The sequence below is a fragment of the Peromyscus leucopus genome, chromosome 14 (assembly GCF_004664715.2).
Source record: "Peromyscus leucopus breed LL Stock chromosome 14, UCI_PerLeu_2.1, whole genome shotgun sequence".
Lineage (NCBI taxonomy): Eukaryota > Metazoa > Chordata > Mammalia > Rodentia > Cricetidae > Peromyscus > Peromyscus leucopus.
In genome coordinates, this window is record NC_051075.1 from 87,069,059 (window position 1) to 87,087,823 (window position 18,765).

General features: G+C 38.7%; 1 protein-coding gene across 1 annotated transcript in view; it reads left to right on the forward strand.

Annotated features, from left to right (window-relative positions):
• The window catches only part of LOC114690096 (muscular LMNA interacting protein), a 264,668-nt gene extending 257,166 nt beyond the window's left edge, over positions 1-7,502 (forward strand). The window contains exons 12-13 of the mRNA XM_028864630.2: positions 126-185; positions 7,226-7,502. Of these exons, the coding sequence (XP_028720463.1) occupies positions 126-185; positions 7,226-7,255 (90 nt within the window). The 3' untranslated portion in view covers positions 7,256-7,502. The remainder of the gene's footprint in view (positions 1-125; positions 186-7,225) is intronic.
• The last annotated feature ends 11,263 nt before the right edge of the window (positions 7,503-18,765 follow it).

Consider the following 18,765-nt stretch of genomic DNA (forward strand, 5'->3'; position numbering starts at 1 on the left):
CAAGGCTGAGTACTTTGAAGTCTCTTATTCTCTGCATGTTGACTTGTTGTAGGTTTCTCTGTTAACTGCCATTTTCTGTGATCTATTTGCAGCTGGGTATGACTGATGATTACTTCTTTTCTCAGGTAATGTGCATAGCACCTTCCAGCTCTATGAAAACTAGGCAGAAGGGATTAAGTTTCCAGGTCAGTATCTACATGGTATCTATCTATCTGTCTGTCTGTCTATCTATCTATCTATCTATCTATCTATCTATCTATCTATCCATCATCTATCTACCCATCCATCTATCTGTCTATCCATATGGAGTTACCCTATAACAGGGGATAATGCCCCAACTCGATATCACATGCTAGCTAAATAGAAACCCTAGTACCAGGAATGGGTTGCCTCCTTTTGAGTTGTTTGTGAGTGGTGTGAATGGTATTCCATAGACCCCCAATCATTACAGGCTTTTGCCATTGCTCTTTGTTACCATACAGAACTTGACAGAAAGACCCTATTTCTACAAACACCAGAAACATGAATCATTTTAATACTATAGCTAAGTATTAGAATAATTTAAAAATTCTGTGTACCTGAATTCATAATTAGAATCGATATTCTGAAATTAGTTATAATTCTCAAATATACTTCCTTTATTTAATATATATGCTGGATGGTATTGTTATTAAATTATATTTGGAAGATTTTAAGGCAGTCAAAAACAGGTAATAGAACAGGAAAAATGGTTACTAAGCACTAGAAGTTGCTGCCTAATGGGATAACATCTGTTTGGTGAAAATAATTAATAAACATAAAAAATACCTAATTAGGGTGTATACTATCAGTCAAGTTAGTGGTGGGTTAGGGTAAGTGTGAAGAGATGATGTACATGGCATCCACAGGAGAGGAAAAATAGCTTAGAATAACTTGAGTGGCAGGTAGACCAATTCTGAGTGCCCTTTACCACTATAAATAATGATATTTACTAGATTAGTCATCCAAGTTGCCAAGGCTAATGAAACTACCACTGGCAGAAAATGCACACCCTCGGGGTCCAAAGATGAGAATAGCTGTGATGTGGATGGTGAAAATTCCTTACAAGTGTTAATTCCATGTACATTTGCCTGTAGCCCTTTCCCAGGGTTGGGGGCATGGAGCTTTCCCAGGATGAGCCACAGAACTTTCCCCAGAATGAGCCATGGAGCTAGGATGAGCCACAGAGCTTTCCCAGGGTGAACCATAGAGATGTCCCTGGATGAGCCACAGAGCTTTTCCAGGATGAGCCACAGAGCCTTCCCAGGAGGAGCCACAGAGTTTTCCCAGGATGAGTCACAGAACATTCCCAGGGTAAGTCACATAGTTTCCCCAGGATGAGCCATGGAGCTTTCCCCAGTATGAGCCACAGAGCTTTTCCAGGATGAGCCACAGAGTTTTCCCAGGATGAGTCACAGAACATTCCCAGGGTAATCCTCATAGTTTTCCCAGAATGAGCCACGGTGCTTTCCCAGGATGAGCCACAGAACCTTCCCAGGATGAGCCACAGAGTTTTCCCAGGATGAGCCACAGAACATTCCCAGGATGAGCCACGGAGCTTTCCCTAGGATGAGCCACAGAGTCTTCCCAGGATGAGTCACAGAACATTCCCAGGGTAATCCTCATAGTTTTCCCAGAATGAGCCACGGTGCTTTCCCAGGATGAGCCACAGAGCCTTCCCAGGATGAGCCACAGAGTTTTCCCAGGATGAGCCACAGAGTTTTCCCAGGATGAGCCACAGAGTTTTTCCAGGATGAGCCACAGAACTTTCCCAGGCTGAGTCACAGAACTTTCCCAGAGTGAGTCATGGAGCTTTCCCTAAGAAGGGCCATAATGCTGAGAAAAGTGACTTTCCTGAATTTACATCTGGTTGTAGTTTTTACATCTTAAGGAGGTCAGAGCTCTGAAGGAGGTCATAATGAAAGAAGTGATTTTCCAAATTATTTGTCCTTCCTTAGCATATCACAACATAAGTAGAAGAATGAGTTAAAGGGACAGAGAGATCTCAAAATACTGGAGAAGACATCGAAAGCAGGTACTAGCTTTGAGGATTAAGAGAAGAAAGGAAAGAAAAATGTTAACAAGGGAAAGACAAAAACTACTGTGATAATGCCTTTTGCTAGGCCAAAGGGTAAGGCCAGTACCTACATTACTTATCTCCATCTATTTCTAATCTATTACCTTCACCGAGTTCTCACACTTAGTTACTACATGAATGAGTAAAGATACAGCAGGTGACATCTAGGTAGCCTTGTCCATGAGCCGAGTTCTGGTGACCTGTTACTTCACAAGTCAGAGATACTGATGACCTATTCCATAGAGCAAGTGCAGGCCTATTGAAGACTGTATGTGTTCTATGCTTCAAGCTGAAGCCGGATGACTAGATCACAGGTTTAAACGATGGGTCTGTCAGGTTACCTCACACACAGGGGCTTTGTACTTCAGTGTTTCAAGGAGAATGAAATGCACATAGTCTGAGTAAGGATAGAGAGAGGGAAGGGTGTATATGTAATGCCTAATATGGAGTTCATAAGAGGGTAACTTTGTTGATGATTGATATTCATGACAAGTTCTAAAGGATAAGTAGATACTCTTCCATGAAATTTGGGAGGTATGAGTGGCTTTCCAGTCCTCAGACATGTATGAAGTGTTTATAAGGAAGAATTATTATTTTGGAACCATAAGAATTTCCAATGGCTGTAGAGTGTTGAAATAGAAGCTTAAGGCATGCCTTAGGCTCTCCAGGAAATAGCAGAAGACAGCTTATAAAATTAGATTTATTTATTTTTACTTATATATACATGGGTACTTTGCAATGTGTGTGCCTGGTGTCTATGCAGGCCACAAGGGGCCCTGGAATTGGAGTTACAGGTGGTTGTCAGCTATCAGGTGGGTGCTGGGAATTGAGCACTAGTACTATGGAAGAAAAGCATGCGCTCTTAAGCACAAAACCTTCCCTCTAACCCCAAGGACAGATTTTGGTGCAGTTAGTTATATAGAATTATTCCAAATGAAAAGAATAACTAGAAACTGAAGGAGACCATACTAGGCCATATTCTAGTTGCAACCAAGCTCACATAAAACAGTCAATAGTGAATTCTGGAGGGCAAAGGCATTTGCCTTCCATTGACCTTGAAAAGAAGTTCAAAAGTGGTGTAGTAATCATAAGGAGGCTGATTTTTATTCTCAGAAAAGCATTTCAGCTGTGAGCCATCAGTTGGTTATAACACAGCAGCTAGGAAAAAAAGCAACTCACACTTGAAAGGGAAATCTACACAGCATACAAAACTGTAAATTTGACTAAATAAGGCTGGAGTAAAAAATACATAACCAGATGATACAGGGATTTATAATCATAGTTAAAGGTTTATTAAACTCAAGGGTAATTTTAAACAATGGGGTGTTAATGATTTTAAGTTAATGATTTAATACATTTGATCATCTTAGTACTTTTAAAGAATCAACTTAAAGGTCAAGTTGATTTAAGGAAGAAATGGTGAGAATTTGATGTGTGTAGGTAGGGCTTTGTAGCAGACCTTTCTTTGGACCACCAGCTCCCAAATGATGACACAGAGACTTCTTATTAGTTTTGAAAGCTTAGTTTTAGCTGGGCTTCTTCCTAACTAGCTCTTAAAAGTTAAATTAACCCATTTATATTAATCTATGTTCTGCCACATGGCTCATTACCTCTCCCCCATACTGTATATCAACTTCCTCCTTATATTGCTGGTAAAATTTCCAGCCTCTCAAATTTTCCACCCCCCACCTTCTGAGTGCCTCTATTTCCCTGAAAATCCTACATATTCTCTCCTGCATAGATACTGGCCCTTCAGCTCTTTATTAAACCAATCAGAAGGTGCCTTAGGCAGGTGAGGAAGGACAGACACATGTTCATACAATATCCTGCAACAATTCTTCTTTTTTGTCTAAATAAAAAGAAAAGATTTTTTAACTCGAACATAGTAAAACTATATACAATAAGAACAATTATCAGGTAAGAATTATATTAATAATGTCCAGTCCATTTGTATTTGGCAACTTTGGAGAAAGTACTCTATTATCTATCCTATCTTGGTGAGTCCAAAGTTTTATACCTTAACTACTCTCTATCATAACTTGTATTACTAACCTAAATATATCCTTTTAGAACTTAACATTTTTTCTTAAACAATTTAAGTTTTTATATATCTCAAACTTTATAAACTTTACATCTCTTTTGTGAATTTTTTTTAAATTTGGTAATAAAGAAAATGGTAAAACTATAATAATCTAGTCTTCAACCCCATCAGAGACCTGAGAAGGATAAATTATTACCTGAGTAAACAGGAAGTGCAGAGCAAGCACATTCCAACACTATAAAAATGACAGAGACAGCTGACTGCCTGGAGAGTCACCCAAGTCCTCTGTAATATTTGGGCATCCATATTTGGCCTACAGGCCTAGAATATATGACAGACTTTTTTGTGAGGCAGGGATTTTGGTCTTGGCAAAGTTCATCAGTCAAGTTTCTTTGTGTCCCTCTTATCCAATTTGGATAGCATACTGTCAGCAGTTGAGGCAAGGGCAGTTTCTTTCCCAGTGTCTAGTTTTGCCACATTGAAAGTAAACTCCATATGGAGGTTCTTTGATGTCCATGATATTCTCTGAAGTAGATTGGTGCTGATGTATCTCACTGTCATGGAAAGCCTTATGCTATTAAAACATTTTAAGGGCATATTTGTGGCTCTCTGAAGTGTTTGAAGACCACCTATCTATCTAAAACATATCTATTTATCCTTGAAAACATACATAATATGACTATAAGTTGCATTGTTATAGATGACTAACTACTAACCAGCACTTCTTATTTATTCTAAACAGTTTGTAATAATTTAAGCTTTCAAGGACTAGAACTTTACATTACATTTTAAAATGAGTTACATAGGTACAATACCTTAAACAAGAATAGAAACATATATATAGTATGTTATAACAAAAATAACATTTAATTTATTTCAATATAAAAAATCCACACCAATGCAAAATATTTGAGACTAGTAGTTGCTTTTTTTTTTGTTTGTTTTTTGTTTTTTCGAGACAGGGTTTCTTTGTGTAGCTTTGCACCTTTCCTGGATCTCTCTCTGTAGACCAGGCCTCAAACTCACGAAGATCCACCTGCCTCTGCCTCCGAGTGCTAGGATTAAAGGCGTGTGCCACCACCACCCGGCTTTAGTAGTTGCTTTTTAATAGATTCAGTAATCTACTTTTTTTATCCTATCATTACTACAGCCCTCTTTTCTTTCTTTTCATCTCCCATCCCCATTTTTCCAACACTAAATAGAAAAGAAAGGATAGAGGAAAGAAAGAATGAAATCCTTTAATCTTACCTCCTTTGTTTAGCTTCCTCCCTGACCATGACCAACAATAACTTGCAACTAACCCCCCTGAACAATGATAAACATCCATAACCCACTGAATGACCAAAAACCACCCACCCCACCTCTTGGGAATGTGGGCGCCATATCCTTAAAACTACTTCCTATTATCTGGAAGTGATGGCAACTTTAGGGGACCCTGAGAAAATTGGTATAACCGTCAAGTGCTGGGAGAGCTAGCTGTGTCATTTGTTGTCTCATCTCTGTATGATGGGAAAGTTCAGGGCTTAACTGAAGTCTTGGGTGGAGTAGTCTGTGACCATCTTAGCTAGCAGGTTTGAAGTTATCCTGAGCAGTTTGTGGTCCTAACGAACCTTTGGGTGGCATTTGTCAGCTTAATGGTATTACCACAGTCCAGGTAGATTTGTTGTTGCAGGGCGTCCATCATCTTTTGTGAAACCTCAAAGGTCACTGTTAGGAATGGTTATGGTTCACTGCAGAAAACTTCAACATTTCAAATGCCATATATAGCAGATCTCTGACAGATTAGACGACTACAATCTATTAAGTACATCCAGGGCACACAAACTTTGTTCCTAATTATCTGCTTCAGACTCAAACCCAAATATAGGTACAGGAAGCTAGATGAAGCTTATTTATAAAATTAGTTAGCACTCTCTATGACTATTAATAATATCCTAATAGAAAGTTTATGTATATACATAATAATCTTATGGATTTTGAGATAATATTTATATCATAAGAAAAGTTTCAAAGAGTCAAAATAAACCAAAGGATTATGAGATTAGTGGCAATAAAATAGTCCCTTAATTTTGGTTTTCTTCTGTCCCATATCAGGTGGTTCTTCTGACATGAGACAGAGATTTTGGATTTTCCTTTAACAAGCATGCTTGGGTTTAGAGGAGAGAGCCATACTCCAACTCCAAAGCCAGATTGATTTTTTAATTGAATTGGGACCATGAAAAGCCAGTTTGCCTTTTATGTTTGTATAGAGCAGCCAAAACAAGTCCAGCTAACTCAGTCAGTAGAGCATGAAACTCTTAATCTCAGGGTCATGGCTTCTAGCCCCACGGTGGGTGCCAAATGTAGCAGGTCTTTCTTTAGACTGCCAGCTTGGTGGTCTTTTGACATCTCTTTTCACATGGAGACTAATTAATTATGAAAACTTGGCTTTAACTTAGGCTTGTTCAATAAGTTCTTAAAACTTAAATTAACCCATTTATATTAATCTATATTCTGCCTATTACTTCTCCTCCATACTGTAAGTCAGACTTCTTCCACATTTTGCTGGTGAAATTCCTAGTCTATCAGATTATTTCCTTAGGTTCCTCTCTCTCCCCAGAAGTCCTGCCTATCCTTTCCTACTTAGCTATTGGCCATTCAGCCCTTTATTAAACTAATCAGAAGCTACCTCTGTCAGATGAGGAAGGACAGACATATCTTCATATAGAGTGGTCAAATATCCTGCAACAGAGCTTGGAATGAAGAAAAGTGAACTGGTTAAGAAGATATAGAAATATTCTAACTAATGGTCCATATTTCAAATGAAAAGGATGCAGGGTGGTCGAGAAAGATGGATGAAGGTGTTTTCTGACCTGGGAATCTGAAACAGGAAATTTGGTCAAATGCAAGGTTATGGGACTTTCATTTCCTATTCTTCCTGTCTGGCCCATAGAAAATTGTACTTGGCAGTACACTTGAGTTTAGGGGGAAATATGCAACCATCTCTGCTTAATTAAGTATAGTTGGAAATGATGCATGCTACTTCTAAGATGATGTACCAGAGAATCCTCAGCTACACTGTAACCTTTTTTTCTTTCTTTCTTTGGCAGGAAGCAGAGAGGCCATATGTAAGATCTTGAGTTCCAGAATCAAAGTGCTGAGAACAGTGAATCCCCTCCTGGAGAACAGCTGCTTTGGCCTGTTGCCCAGTCAAGAAAGGACTTAGTTTGAGCTAGGAATACATATGACATTGTAGTTGTTTGTTTTTTACTCTTTACTCTTTGGGGGGCTTATGGGTGCCCACAGGGGCTCCCTAGTAAGACCTTACTCAAGGTCAGAGAATCTGAGAATCTTTACCCAGCAGGGCACCAGGTGTTTTGAAGGGTCTATGTGGTGGTATTCTAATTGTACTAAAATGTGATTTTAATTGTATGTTAATAAATAAAGTTCCCCGGGGGTCAGAGCTATTAGAGCCATAGACAGAGTGTGGCGATGGTGGCACACGCCTTTAATCCCATAGATCTCTGTGTGTTCAGGGATACAGCCAGCATTGGAGACATATGCCTTTAAGACCTGGGAGACTGTACATACAGACAGTGACGAGGCAGTCACATATTTGGGTTTACAACCAATGAGAAGGCAGAACAAAAGACTATGAAAAGATGGATAGACAGGAAATAGCTCTCTTTTGGGAAGCTAGGAGCTTGCAGGAGGAAGGGTAAGATTTAGCTCTGAGCTCTGACCTCTCGGCTTTCTCTTTTACATTGGTTCTGTGTTTCTTATTTAATAAGACGGTTGGTTATATCAACAGGTCTACACTTGGCTATATGTTGTGCTTTGATCTTAAAAGGGGGAGGTCTTTTACCTTGCTCCTAGACATTGTATTAAAAAGCCCATTGGAATAAACTTTGAGGCAACTGGGTATTAACCCAGGGCCCTTCTGAAGCTATCCTGTGTCTCTGTCTTTTTTTTTTAATCATCTCCTTTTATCATTCTATTTAATACTTCCTCATTCCTCTTTCCTCCCTGCAAGAACCCTTTGACAGGTCAGAGCTGGGCTCTGACAGACTCCCACAGGGATCTACCATCCAGCTCCCAAATAAATCACACACCACCGAGGCTTATTCTTAATTGTAAATGCCCAACTTTAGCTTGGCTTGTTTCTAGCCAGCTTTTCTTAGCTTAAATTATCCAATCTATCTTTTGCCTCTGGGCTTTTTCCTTTTCTTACTTCTGAATATCTTACTTTCACTCTTACTCCATGGCTGGCTGTGTAGCTGGGAGGCTGGCCCCTGGTGTCCTCTTTCTTCTTTTCTTGTTCCTCATCTTCTCCCAGATTTCTCCTCCTCTTTTATTCTCTCTGCCTGCCAGCCCCACCTATCCTTTCTCCTGCCTTGATATTGGCTGTTCAGCTCTTTATTCAACCAATCTGGTGTTTTAGACAGGAACAGTAGCACAGCTTCACAGAGTTAAACAAATGCAACATAAAATAATGCAATATAGTTTTGTATCATTAAATAAATGTTCCACAGCATAAACAAATATAACACACTTTAAAATATTATTCCATAACATGACATGCTTTTAAACTTTGTCACTCTTGTTTCTGAAAATTAGTGCTAGCCTATCCAGATGTATGCTGGTACATAGAAGTAGTGTGTGTGTGCATGCGTGCGTGCGTGCGTGCGTGCGTGCGTGTGTGTGTGTGTGTGTGTGTGTGTAGTTGAAAACAAAATGAGAGGGGAGTAAATAGGCACAATATGAGTTTAGTTTAGAAACACTGAGTTCAAGATAACTAAGATATTAAATAAATATATCTAGAATATAGTTAAGAAAAATGTGTGATGTCTTTGAAGGAAATTCTGAACTAAAGATATAGGTTGTAAAAGTAATCACAGCCAATGCTGAGTACCTTGGGAGGTGATTACTGATGTATGTAACAGAATATTCAGTGAACATCCTCACAAAAGAGCAAAGAAGTCATTAACCATCTGTAACTCACTCCCCTTTTCATTGTTGCGAAGTTTTAACCTCAAATCAGGAGTTGTATTTGAAAATTTATCCAAGGTGGCCTTCAGTTACACACATGTAGAACAAGCCAATATGGCATTTTCAATAATTATATATCAATGTCTTTATTTCAGTAACAGAAAGTAAGATAACTACTTGGCGATCTAAATTTACATGGCTAAGCCAGACTTCATAATACTGCAGATGCTGTAGTACTGGGGGACAGCAATGTATCAGAGTCAATTACGAGTTCAGCCTGCCTTAGGCTTAGTGTATTTTTGTTCAGTTGTATGTGTGTGTTCCTGCTCAGCAGTTCACCTTTAGATACTTGAAGCTCTGGGTTCAGCAGGAAAACATAAAGTCCTGAGATTCACACCATTTTGTAAATAAGGCAGGAACAAAGAAGTTATTTGAACAGGTTAGTATGGCCTGAAATGCTGCTGTCTTTCACATAATAACCTAGATGTAAGTGAGGGAAGATGAAGCCCATACTGAACTGATATATTATGCAACCTATAAATGAGATGTAAAGATAAGAATAGGTCAAAACCTCAAGAGAATTCTAAAAGGAATACTCTGCAGGATAAAGCCCAAGCTAGAACCTAAACATTCTCCTTGATTCCAAGTCCTCTTTGCTTCCTTTTGTCAATGCTACCATACATAGGATTATGGTGGGTGAGAATTTCCATCTACGTCATGTCAAGACTTCCCTTCCTCCCTCCTTCCTTTCCTTCTTTCCTTCATGTCTTTTTTGTTTATTTGAATTGTTTAAACATCTTAGAGCTATTGGTCTTTATGGTCTCTGATTGTGTGTCTCTGGGCGAGTGATCACTACAATAGAATCCTTCTTTATTCCCTGGTTTCAGCTAGAGCAATGCTAAAAGCAACTTACATTTCAAGCCAGTGATGGTGTGTGCCTCATGGTGGGGAAGAAAGATCGACAGTGTACCATCTCTATAACAATATGTAGAAAGGTGCATTCTGGTAAAACAAGGAACTCTGGACTTGACTAGAGCCATCAGCTATCTCAGCCCACATACATCCGTCTCATCCAGTCTCTTATCTCATCTTGCTCATCTGTTCTCATTTTTTGAATGGCTTGTTATCATCATCTTTATGAGTAAATGGGAAATGAATGCCCTGAGGATACCACTCATGAATACAAAGTCTCTTTTGTTCTACATAGGAGACACATAATGCTGCTGAATAATAATAACACACCAGAAATAAGAATTTAAGATTAGACAAGTTCTGCCTAATGCATTTATTATCTGAAGGCTAATGTTAGGAAAGGGGGGACAGGGCAAGGAAACGATTTAGAGGAAGTGGCAGAAACTGACTGCCTATTACGCATCTAGTACAGAGCCCTTTAATCAGATACACTTTCAATTTATGGACTCTCAGTAAGTGAGCAAAATTATACTGCAATTAAAATCACCCATTGCCATTAGATATGGTTAGCACAGTGTTAGGACATTTAGTCGTTGTGTTTCTAGACTCATGGACAGGAAGTAGGCCATGTGTACCATTTTGGAGGTAATTTATTACCATGAATAATCCTACATGTCTGAAAAGTAGCAAGTGAATACCTAAATAACAAGTTAACTTTTATAAATTAGGTGATATGAAAATTGATTATGTACAGTTGTTATTTTTCTCAAAGAATGTATCCTACTTGTATCCAATCAAGGCATAGAGAGGCCTGAGTCTATAACATTGGGATTGACAGGCAAAACATGATGAGAGAGTGATTGACAAATAAACCAGGTTTTGCTCTAGTAGTTGTCTTTCACCTGCCTGCATCTTATTCCACACTGATGATGTAAAGTGTCACTTCTTTACTCTTCCTTGCTACTGCTCTCCCTAATTCTACCAGGAGGAAATGGGCATTATTCTGTGTGTTCTTTTGCATTTTCCTACAATGAAACATAGGAGACGATTCCAATGGTTTGTTTACAAGTTTATTTCCATGAACACACTGGATGATCCTTAAGTACAAGGAACAGGTTTCATCAAACTATATATCCTCAAATGGAGCACAATGCCTGAGATACATTTGGGGTTCTATTTCTTGGGATGAGATATGAGCTAACAGTTTCTTATGTCACTTCCCAGTGGGTTCTAATCGGCAGCTATTCTGAATCCACTGGATTAGGGTTTCTGGAATGAAATTATGAGTTTCTAAATGAAAAGGCTCTAAGCACCTAGGAGTACTGATGAAGTATGTTTTCAATAATACCATCATGCCAGTGGTGATTTTGCAGGCTCAATGGTGCTCAATGTAGACAATAATACAATGAGGATTCAGTGATTGTTGACACTGTGTGCTAAGAAGGATTGTTCATGCACAGACATCATTGGGAATTTGCTGGTTCTGTGCATGCATTTTTGTATATATGTTTCAAAAAGGTTTCTTAATTGAAAAAATATATTTTATGTCATTTTAGATTAATTGTATCTCTGGATCTGAGTTTGTAATTGTCTCAGTTTCTGGACTTCAGAACACATGGACGTTTTTATTAGTCTTTGCAAACTGATCCTTTGCAAGAACAGAAATTTCTGCATGGCTGCAGCACATTCACCTGTGTTGTTTTATTTAATCGCCAAAGCTGCTCTGTTAGTTTGATGTTATAGTTCCCACTTCAGTGTTTGCGGCAGTCAAATCTATAAGAACATAATTAACTTGATCAATGTCCCATGGCTAGTAAGGAGGGCTTGATATCAAAGCTGAGAATCATTCTATTATACCATGTCTCTCAAAAACGTGTATATGAGGAACACTGGAATTTTCGTATCATTTGAGGAAAGAATATGTGGTGTGAAAATACAGTTCTTTGCAGTTGACTTTTATAAACACACTTAGACTAAGTATCTTAATGACAGAGTTATGCTTTCATCCTGGTAACACCATTCATTTCTACAGCTTTCGGTATCAACGGTGTACTGATAGCTCCCAAATCTACACTCTGGCAAAGATGGAAGTTTCTCATTAGACAGATCCATCTGGATAATCCAGCAGAAGGTCAAACCGGGTACATTGCAAACTGAGTTCGATTTTGCCTTAAACTGATATTTTTTTAAAGCTCCTCTCACCTACTAGCTAGTCATTCATGCAAGAGAACTAAAACTCACCCTAGGTAACCACAGTTCCCTTTCTGTCAGGTCCGAGTGACTTTCACAACCCTTACCTCCTTTCTGTGTCTCTTCATTCTAGGATCACTTCTCACAGGGAGGTTCTCATCATCTTTCACACCAAGTGTTGCAATGTGTTCCCAGCTCATCTTCTAACCACCCATCTTACCATTATAGAACTTGTCTTCTATTTGGATGACATAGCAATCTATTTAAAAACAACAAGCCGGGCGGTGGTGGTGCACGCCTTTAATGCCAGCACTCGGGAGGCAGAGGCAGGCAGATCTCTGTGAGTTTGAGGCCAGCCTGGGCTACCAAGTGATTTCCAGGAAAGGCGCAAAGCTACACAGAGAAACCCTGTCTCAGAAAAAAAAAAAAAATCCCAGCAGGTGTGCTGCTGCATATCTATAATCACAGTCCTTGGGAGGCTGAAGTAGGAGGATTGTGAGTTCCTGGACCAATTGAGATGCATAGGCACATTCTCCAAAATAAATAAATAAATATTTTTCTTTTCTTAAGATTATATTATAATTACATCATTTCTTCCTCTGAACTCTCCCATATGCCCTTCCTTGTTGTCTTTCAAATTCATATACAATTATGTTACATGTATATACGTATTTGTAAATACATATATATTCTTAGATATAATCTGCTCAGTCTATATAATGTATTTATGTTTTCAGATCTGTTATTTATTTGTTGTTTATTTTTGGAATTTTAATTTAGTTACCACATTTTCCCCTTCCCTTTCCTCCCTCCAAACCCTCCCATATAACACTCCCTACTATTTTTCAAATACATGGCCTCTTTTTCATTAATTGTTATTGTACATATGTATCTATTTGTATATACACACACATGTTCTCAAGTATATCTGGTTGAGTCCATGTAATGTTAGTTGTATGTATATTTTCGGGGATGACTATTTGGCACCAGACAACCAATCAGTGTGCTCTTCCTATGGAGGACCACCTCTCCTGCTTCCAGCTTTATTCACTTGCCACTCTTTTGTGTATTGTTGAAGCTTTGTGAGCTTTTTTATGTACAGTTTGGCATGTTTATTGGTGTCAGCCTTGTTCAGCTCAAGTTTGACTGCTCATATTGGTGAGACTTTATTGGTATAGCTCCTGATGTTACTAAGAGACACGATCTCACAGCAAACTCCCTGATTCTCTGTCTCTTGCAATCTCTCTGCCCACTCTTCCACAATGTTCCCTGAGTCTTGTGTGTGGAAATGTTTTGTGGATGTATCCACTGGGACTGACTCCATAAATCTGTATTTTGATAGGTTGTGGTCTCCATCTGCTGCAAAGAGAAGTTTCCTTGACGAGGGGTATAAAGACAAATGTTTACAGATTGTCGCTTGGAATTATGCTGTTTTAGTAAATCAGTGGTTGTAGATTCTCCTCCAATAACCATGATGTCACTATCATTGAGTAGTTAGCTAGTACCAGGCTTGATATTCCTCTTGTTGAGTGGGTCTTAAGTCCAACTAGAGAGCAATTGATTGCTGCCAAGGTGTATGTTCAACCAGTTCACCCATAGGGTTATTATGCCGTGCTGTTCATGACATGTTCCATAGGTATCATTGCTGGGCAGAACTGTTGCTTTTGTTCCTCCTTTGGAAGCTGCCTGGTGCTTTCTGGCTCTGTGAAAGCTAGTCCTTAGGGAGGGGCGTTCAGATCAGTGGTCTCTAGGCCCGTTTCTGAAGTGTATTGTATCTTTAGCAATAGGGACTCAGCTTCTACTTTTGGGATAACCAAGGGCAACAGCAATAGGCTCTGTGTTTGGGGAATCTCTTAGCTCTATTCAAAAATTCAAGAGGGCTTCTCTATCTGGTGTTGAGGATTTTTTAGGTGGTTTTGGCTCTTGGAGGGATCATGTGTCAAGAGCTGATATTTTTTTAAATGATGTTTTGTCTTGTTAGAAATTTGTAACAATTTTCTGTCTCATGAGCTTTTTGTTTTGTGGCAGAGGGAGGGCTGAATTAAAGGTGAATATGGCTAAGATACATTGTATATGTAGACGAAACTGTTAAAGAGTAAAAACAAAATATTCATAAGAGATTAATTCTTTGGCTACAAACAACTCATCTCCCTGCTGCCAAGTTTAAAAAGAAAAAATGAATGTTTTATCAGAATGTTATCATTTACAGAATTAAGGAAAAGTTGAAAGTGTGTAAGTCACAATTAAGTTTGGGAGTGTTGCATCTGAAAGACTGGCTCCGCTGTCACTTTCCTCTGGGATCTGGGTGACCATGGGGTAGGAAACCTCTGAGACATGGTGAAAGTAAAGCCCTGAGGCTGACAGTCTCAGGAGAACATCAGGATAGAAGTGGAGTAGACAGATCCTCCAGGGAAACTATGTGCTGTTACATAAAACATAATAGTGAGAACAAAACAAAGCAAGTCTTCTTTATTTTTAAAGTCTCCACTTCTTAAGACACACATGTCATTCAGGATACAGTTACATGGGCCAACCAGCTTTGCAGTTGTACTGTGTGTTATATTTTTTTCCCCTTGGTCTACAAATTGGATGGCAAATAGCCTACTTACTTTTTAAACCTCGTGTGTAATATCACTTGGTGTTGCTTTCCTTATATCCACCAGAATGGAATGACAGAACCCTCTCTGTGCCTTTGTGAAAACTCTCTGGCCCTTTTAAATGCCCCAGCAATAAAAATTAGGTGGGGTGGGGCACTGAAATGGGTTCTTTACAAGTTTGTTTCTTGGCTACATTGGGCTTGTCTTTAAGGATTAGGACCATTAATCGTTGAATCCCATTACATGACACGGCATCTGGAACATGTTCGGATTAGCATTTTTTTCTGTTTTCTGGTAGCCAACCCCAGGGCTGTTTGAACGCTAGGCACATGCTCTACTTGATGAGCTACATCCTTAATGCCCAACATATTTTTTTTTTTTTTGAGTAAAATAGAGTGACTAATATTTACCTTCTTCAAAGTATTATAATGCTGGAAGTGCTGGGTATGTTTAGTTTGAGATAGCAGGCCTATTTCTTCTTTTCAAGTGCTTCTTGTGAAATGGAGTACTAATTAAACATTTTCTTAGCTCTAGAACAAATTCCTTTGCTTTCTCCATTACTTCCCATATTGAAATGCGAGTTTGAAAGTGAAATGTTGTTCTGACTCATATGTGGAGCCTTGTTCTGCAGAGAGCTTTCCGTTGGCTTTTCTGTTCTGTCCTTTTGTCTTTGCGACGTCATTTGCCTTTCTTCATTTTCTATTTCATTTTTGGCTTTTGGGGAGGATTTGTTTTTACGGAATTTGAATGACTGCTCCCTAGTCCACAAGGAAGCATAAAGTTGTCCATACTGTCTCTTTGGGAGGCCATTCAACAAGAATAGAATCCAGGAAGGAGGTGAGGCAAAGTTTTAGTGAATCTCTCTTCTTTCCAGGTTCAGAAGAACACTTAATATTGGTCTAATAGAAATTTCTGTGTTGACAACCGAGTTGTCTAAATATACTGTTTCACAAATCAACATACCATGTGCTCTGTGCTGCCGCATACATGGGGAAAAAAGATGTTGAAAAAACAAGAGGAAAGTGGTACCCAAAGTATCTATCTAACTACAATGAGATGTGAGGCGGCTAAGGATAAGAATAATAAAAGCTCAGACCTCAGCCAGTATCCCAAATTGTACTACAAGATCCTTTTTTCCATCTTATGGGTCTATGAAGTTTTTAATATTTTTCTATTTTTACCAGCATTGTATAATTAGATACTGAATCTGCATTAATGGCTATAGTTCTGCAGGTGAATATTCTTTCATCACTTGGACATTTTTACAACACACAACCAATTAGAGAAACCTCATTATCCTCCATCATATTCTTTTCTCCTCAAAGATCACTTGCTTGGAAAAAGATACGGAACATGTTTTTCTGATGTAATGGATGGAGGCCTGTCTTTAGACAAGAGTCTCAGGTGAATGTTTAGGTGGAAGAACAGATAGAGCAGGAGGATGTTCTCTGAGCTTGATATCAAACATTTTGTGTTGCTTTGCTCAGTCACTTGATTCTTAGCTTTTAAAAGTAAATATGATTGATAAAAACTAAAATATGAATGATGGCTATGACTCCTATCATCAAAGACACTTTCAAAAATCATATGCAATCACACACTAGCATACACGTGTTTTCTTTAATTTTACTGAAATTCTTCATTCTAAAAAATTGAGTTAACTCTGTGGAGGAGAAACCGGCAGCCTCAATGTTTAGTTGATGACTGGATGTGTGAGGAAAGACCCCTTCACTTGCAAGTCTCTACCTGTCTTTCCAGTCCAACCAGTTTTCACCAGCTCCTGAGCCATTCTCTGGGATCTCTTATCAAGATACAGGTGAAGCCCAGAATGGGCAGAGGTGTGTTCACATTACTTAGCTTCCCTTACTGAAAATTGAAAATTTTTACCTGATAAATCAGTACTGATAGAGTATAAGCCACTCAGGTCTGTTATTTTGGCAGGTCCATCTTTCCGTTCTGTCACTCTGTCTGTCTCATACCCTTTGCCCCACATTGAAAAAGCCCTATCAATTCCAGATAAGGACAGGTGCTTCCCCTTGGATATACATGCCATTTCATTAGTTACTTTCACCAAGAGGCCACTTGTTGGAGGTCTATCTGCTGGAACTTCACAGAGTCCAGAGTGAAAATAAGCATGCTTCAGATTCTGTCTGCTCCAGGATGCTTACCATTGTCCTATCCACTGCCCACAAAATAAAGGCAGAAGCCTCTCCACAGCTGGGACAATGAAAATGTTCCCAAACACTGCCTAACTTTTATGAATGAAATCATTACCTTCTGCTGAAAACTACTGGCTTAAGGGAATCAAACCATAGTCAAACATGTATCACATATGAAATTTTCAGCACGGAGTTAGTTCCTCTCACAAAATTTAAAGCATTAATTTAGAGGTAATATATTAAATAAACTAAGATATTATCAGTAGTAGATGACTTACTAGACACTGATAAATTGAGGTCGTTAATAAAATACCATAAGCAAGTGTGTTAGGACAATTCTTTCCATTCTGTTCATGACAGAGCTTCCCAGGGAATATGGTATGTATTGATATGGGTCCCAGAAAGAACCTGGACACATGCCAGCAGAACATGGTACATACAGGCCAAAGATTTAGTGCATTGCTTAAGATCTGCTTCTGAAAATCTCCACAACATTGGTCTAGGTAAACATTTTAAGAGCATATTCTATGTTTTCACTCATATGTAGGATACAGATTAAAATATATATGCAAAGCATGAATGTAGAAGGGAGATGGAGCATAAAGATAAACCAAGCACATGATATTCATATATGCATCTGTCATAATGAAACCCATTAATAAAAATTTCATTCATGGATTAAATATTATGGGAGAAACAATTTAATCTTTTGTTAAAACAAAAAGGAAAATAAATAGAAGAGACATAAATAAATGTTTCCTGAAAGAATACACATAAATGACCAATAAATACAGAAAACATATTTAAAGTTATTAATTATTATGTAAATAAAAAGTGAAACCATGAGTAGTTGTGGCAGTTTGAATGTAATTGGCCCTCATAATCTCATAGGGAGTGGCACTATTAGCAGGTGTGGCTTCATTGGAGTAGGTATGGCCCTGTTGGAAGAAGTGTGTCACTGTGGGGATAGTCTTTGAAGTTTCCTATGCTTAGGATACTGCCCAGTGTCTCAGTTAATTTCCTGTTGCCTGCAAGATATAGGATTCTCAGCTATTTCTCCAATAACACATCTGCCTGCCTGCTACCATGCTCCCCACCATGATGATAATGGATTGAACATCTGAAACTGTAAGTGAGCCATCCCAATTAAATGTTTTCTTTATAGGAGTTGCCATGGTCATGGTGTCTTTGCACAGCAATAGAAATCGTAACTAAGGCAGTGGTCAACTCATATCTTTTAGGACAGCTATGATCAAAAACACAAAAATTAGCAAATATTTATGTTGATATGGAGAAAAGGGAAATTTTATGCTGTTGGTAGAAGTGCAAAAAATATGGAGGTCCTTCAATATAAAAAAATAAAGCTATCACATTATCTGCCTTGGACTGAGTTGTGTGTGTGTGTGTGTGTGTGTGTGTGTGTGTTATGTATGCAAAGAGACTGTATGTAGGTATATGTACAAAGGGTATGAAATGGGTATGCTGAAGAAATACTGAGATTTAGAATTAGTGAGTGAAAAGATGAGAAACATTGAGAGACTTCATTTCTCATTCTAAACTTCAGTTCTGTGGTAGAAGTGGGACTTGTCCCTCCTCCTCCTCCTCCTCCTCCTTCTCCTCCTCCTCCTCCTCCTCCTCCTCCTTCTTTTTATGAGGCATGTTCTCATCTCTCCCAGACTCACTATATAGCTCATGATGGCCTTGAACTCCTGATGCAAGAGCCTCCATCTCTTGAGTTCTGAGTGTCGCCACACCTGGTTAACTGGTTTCCAGTGATAGTACCAAGGACTTCATACATGGTAG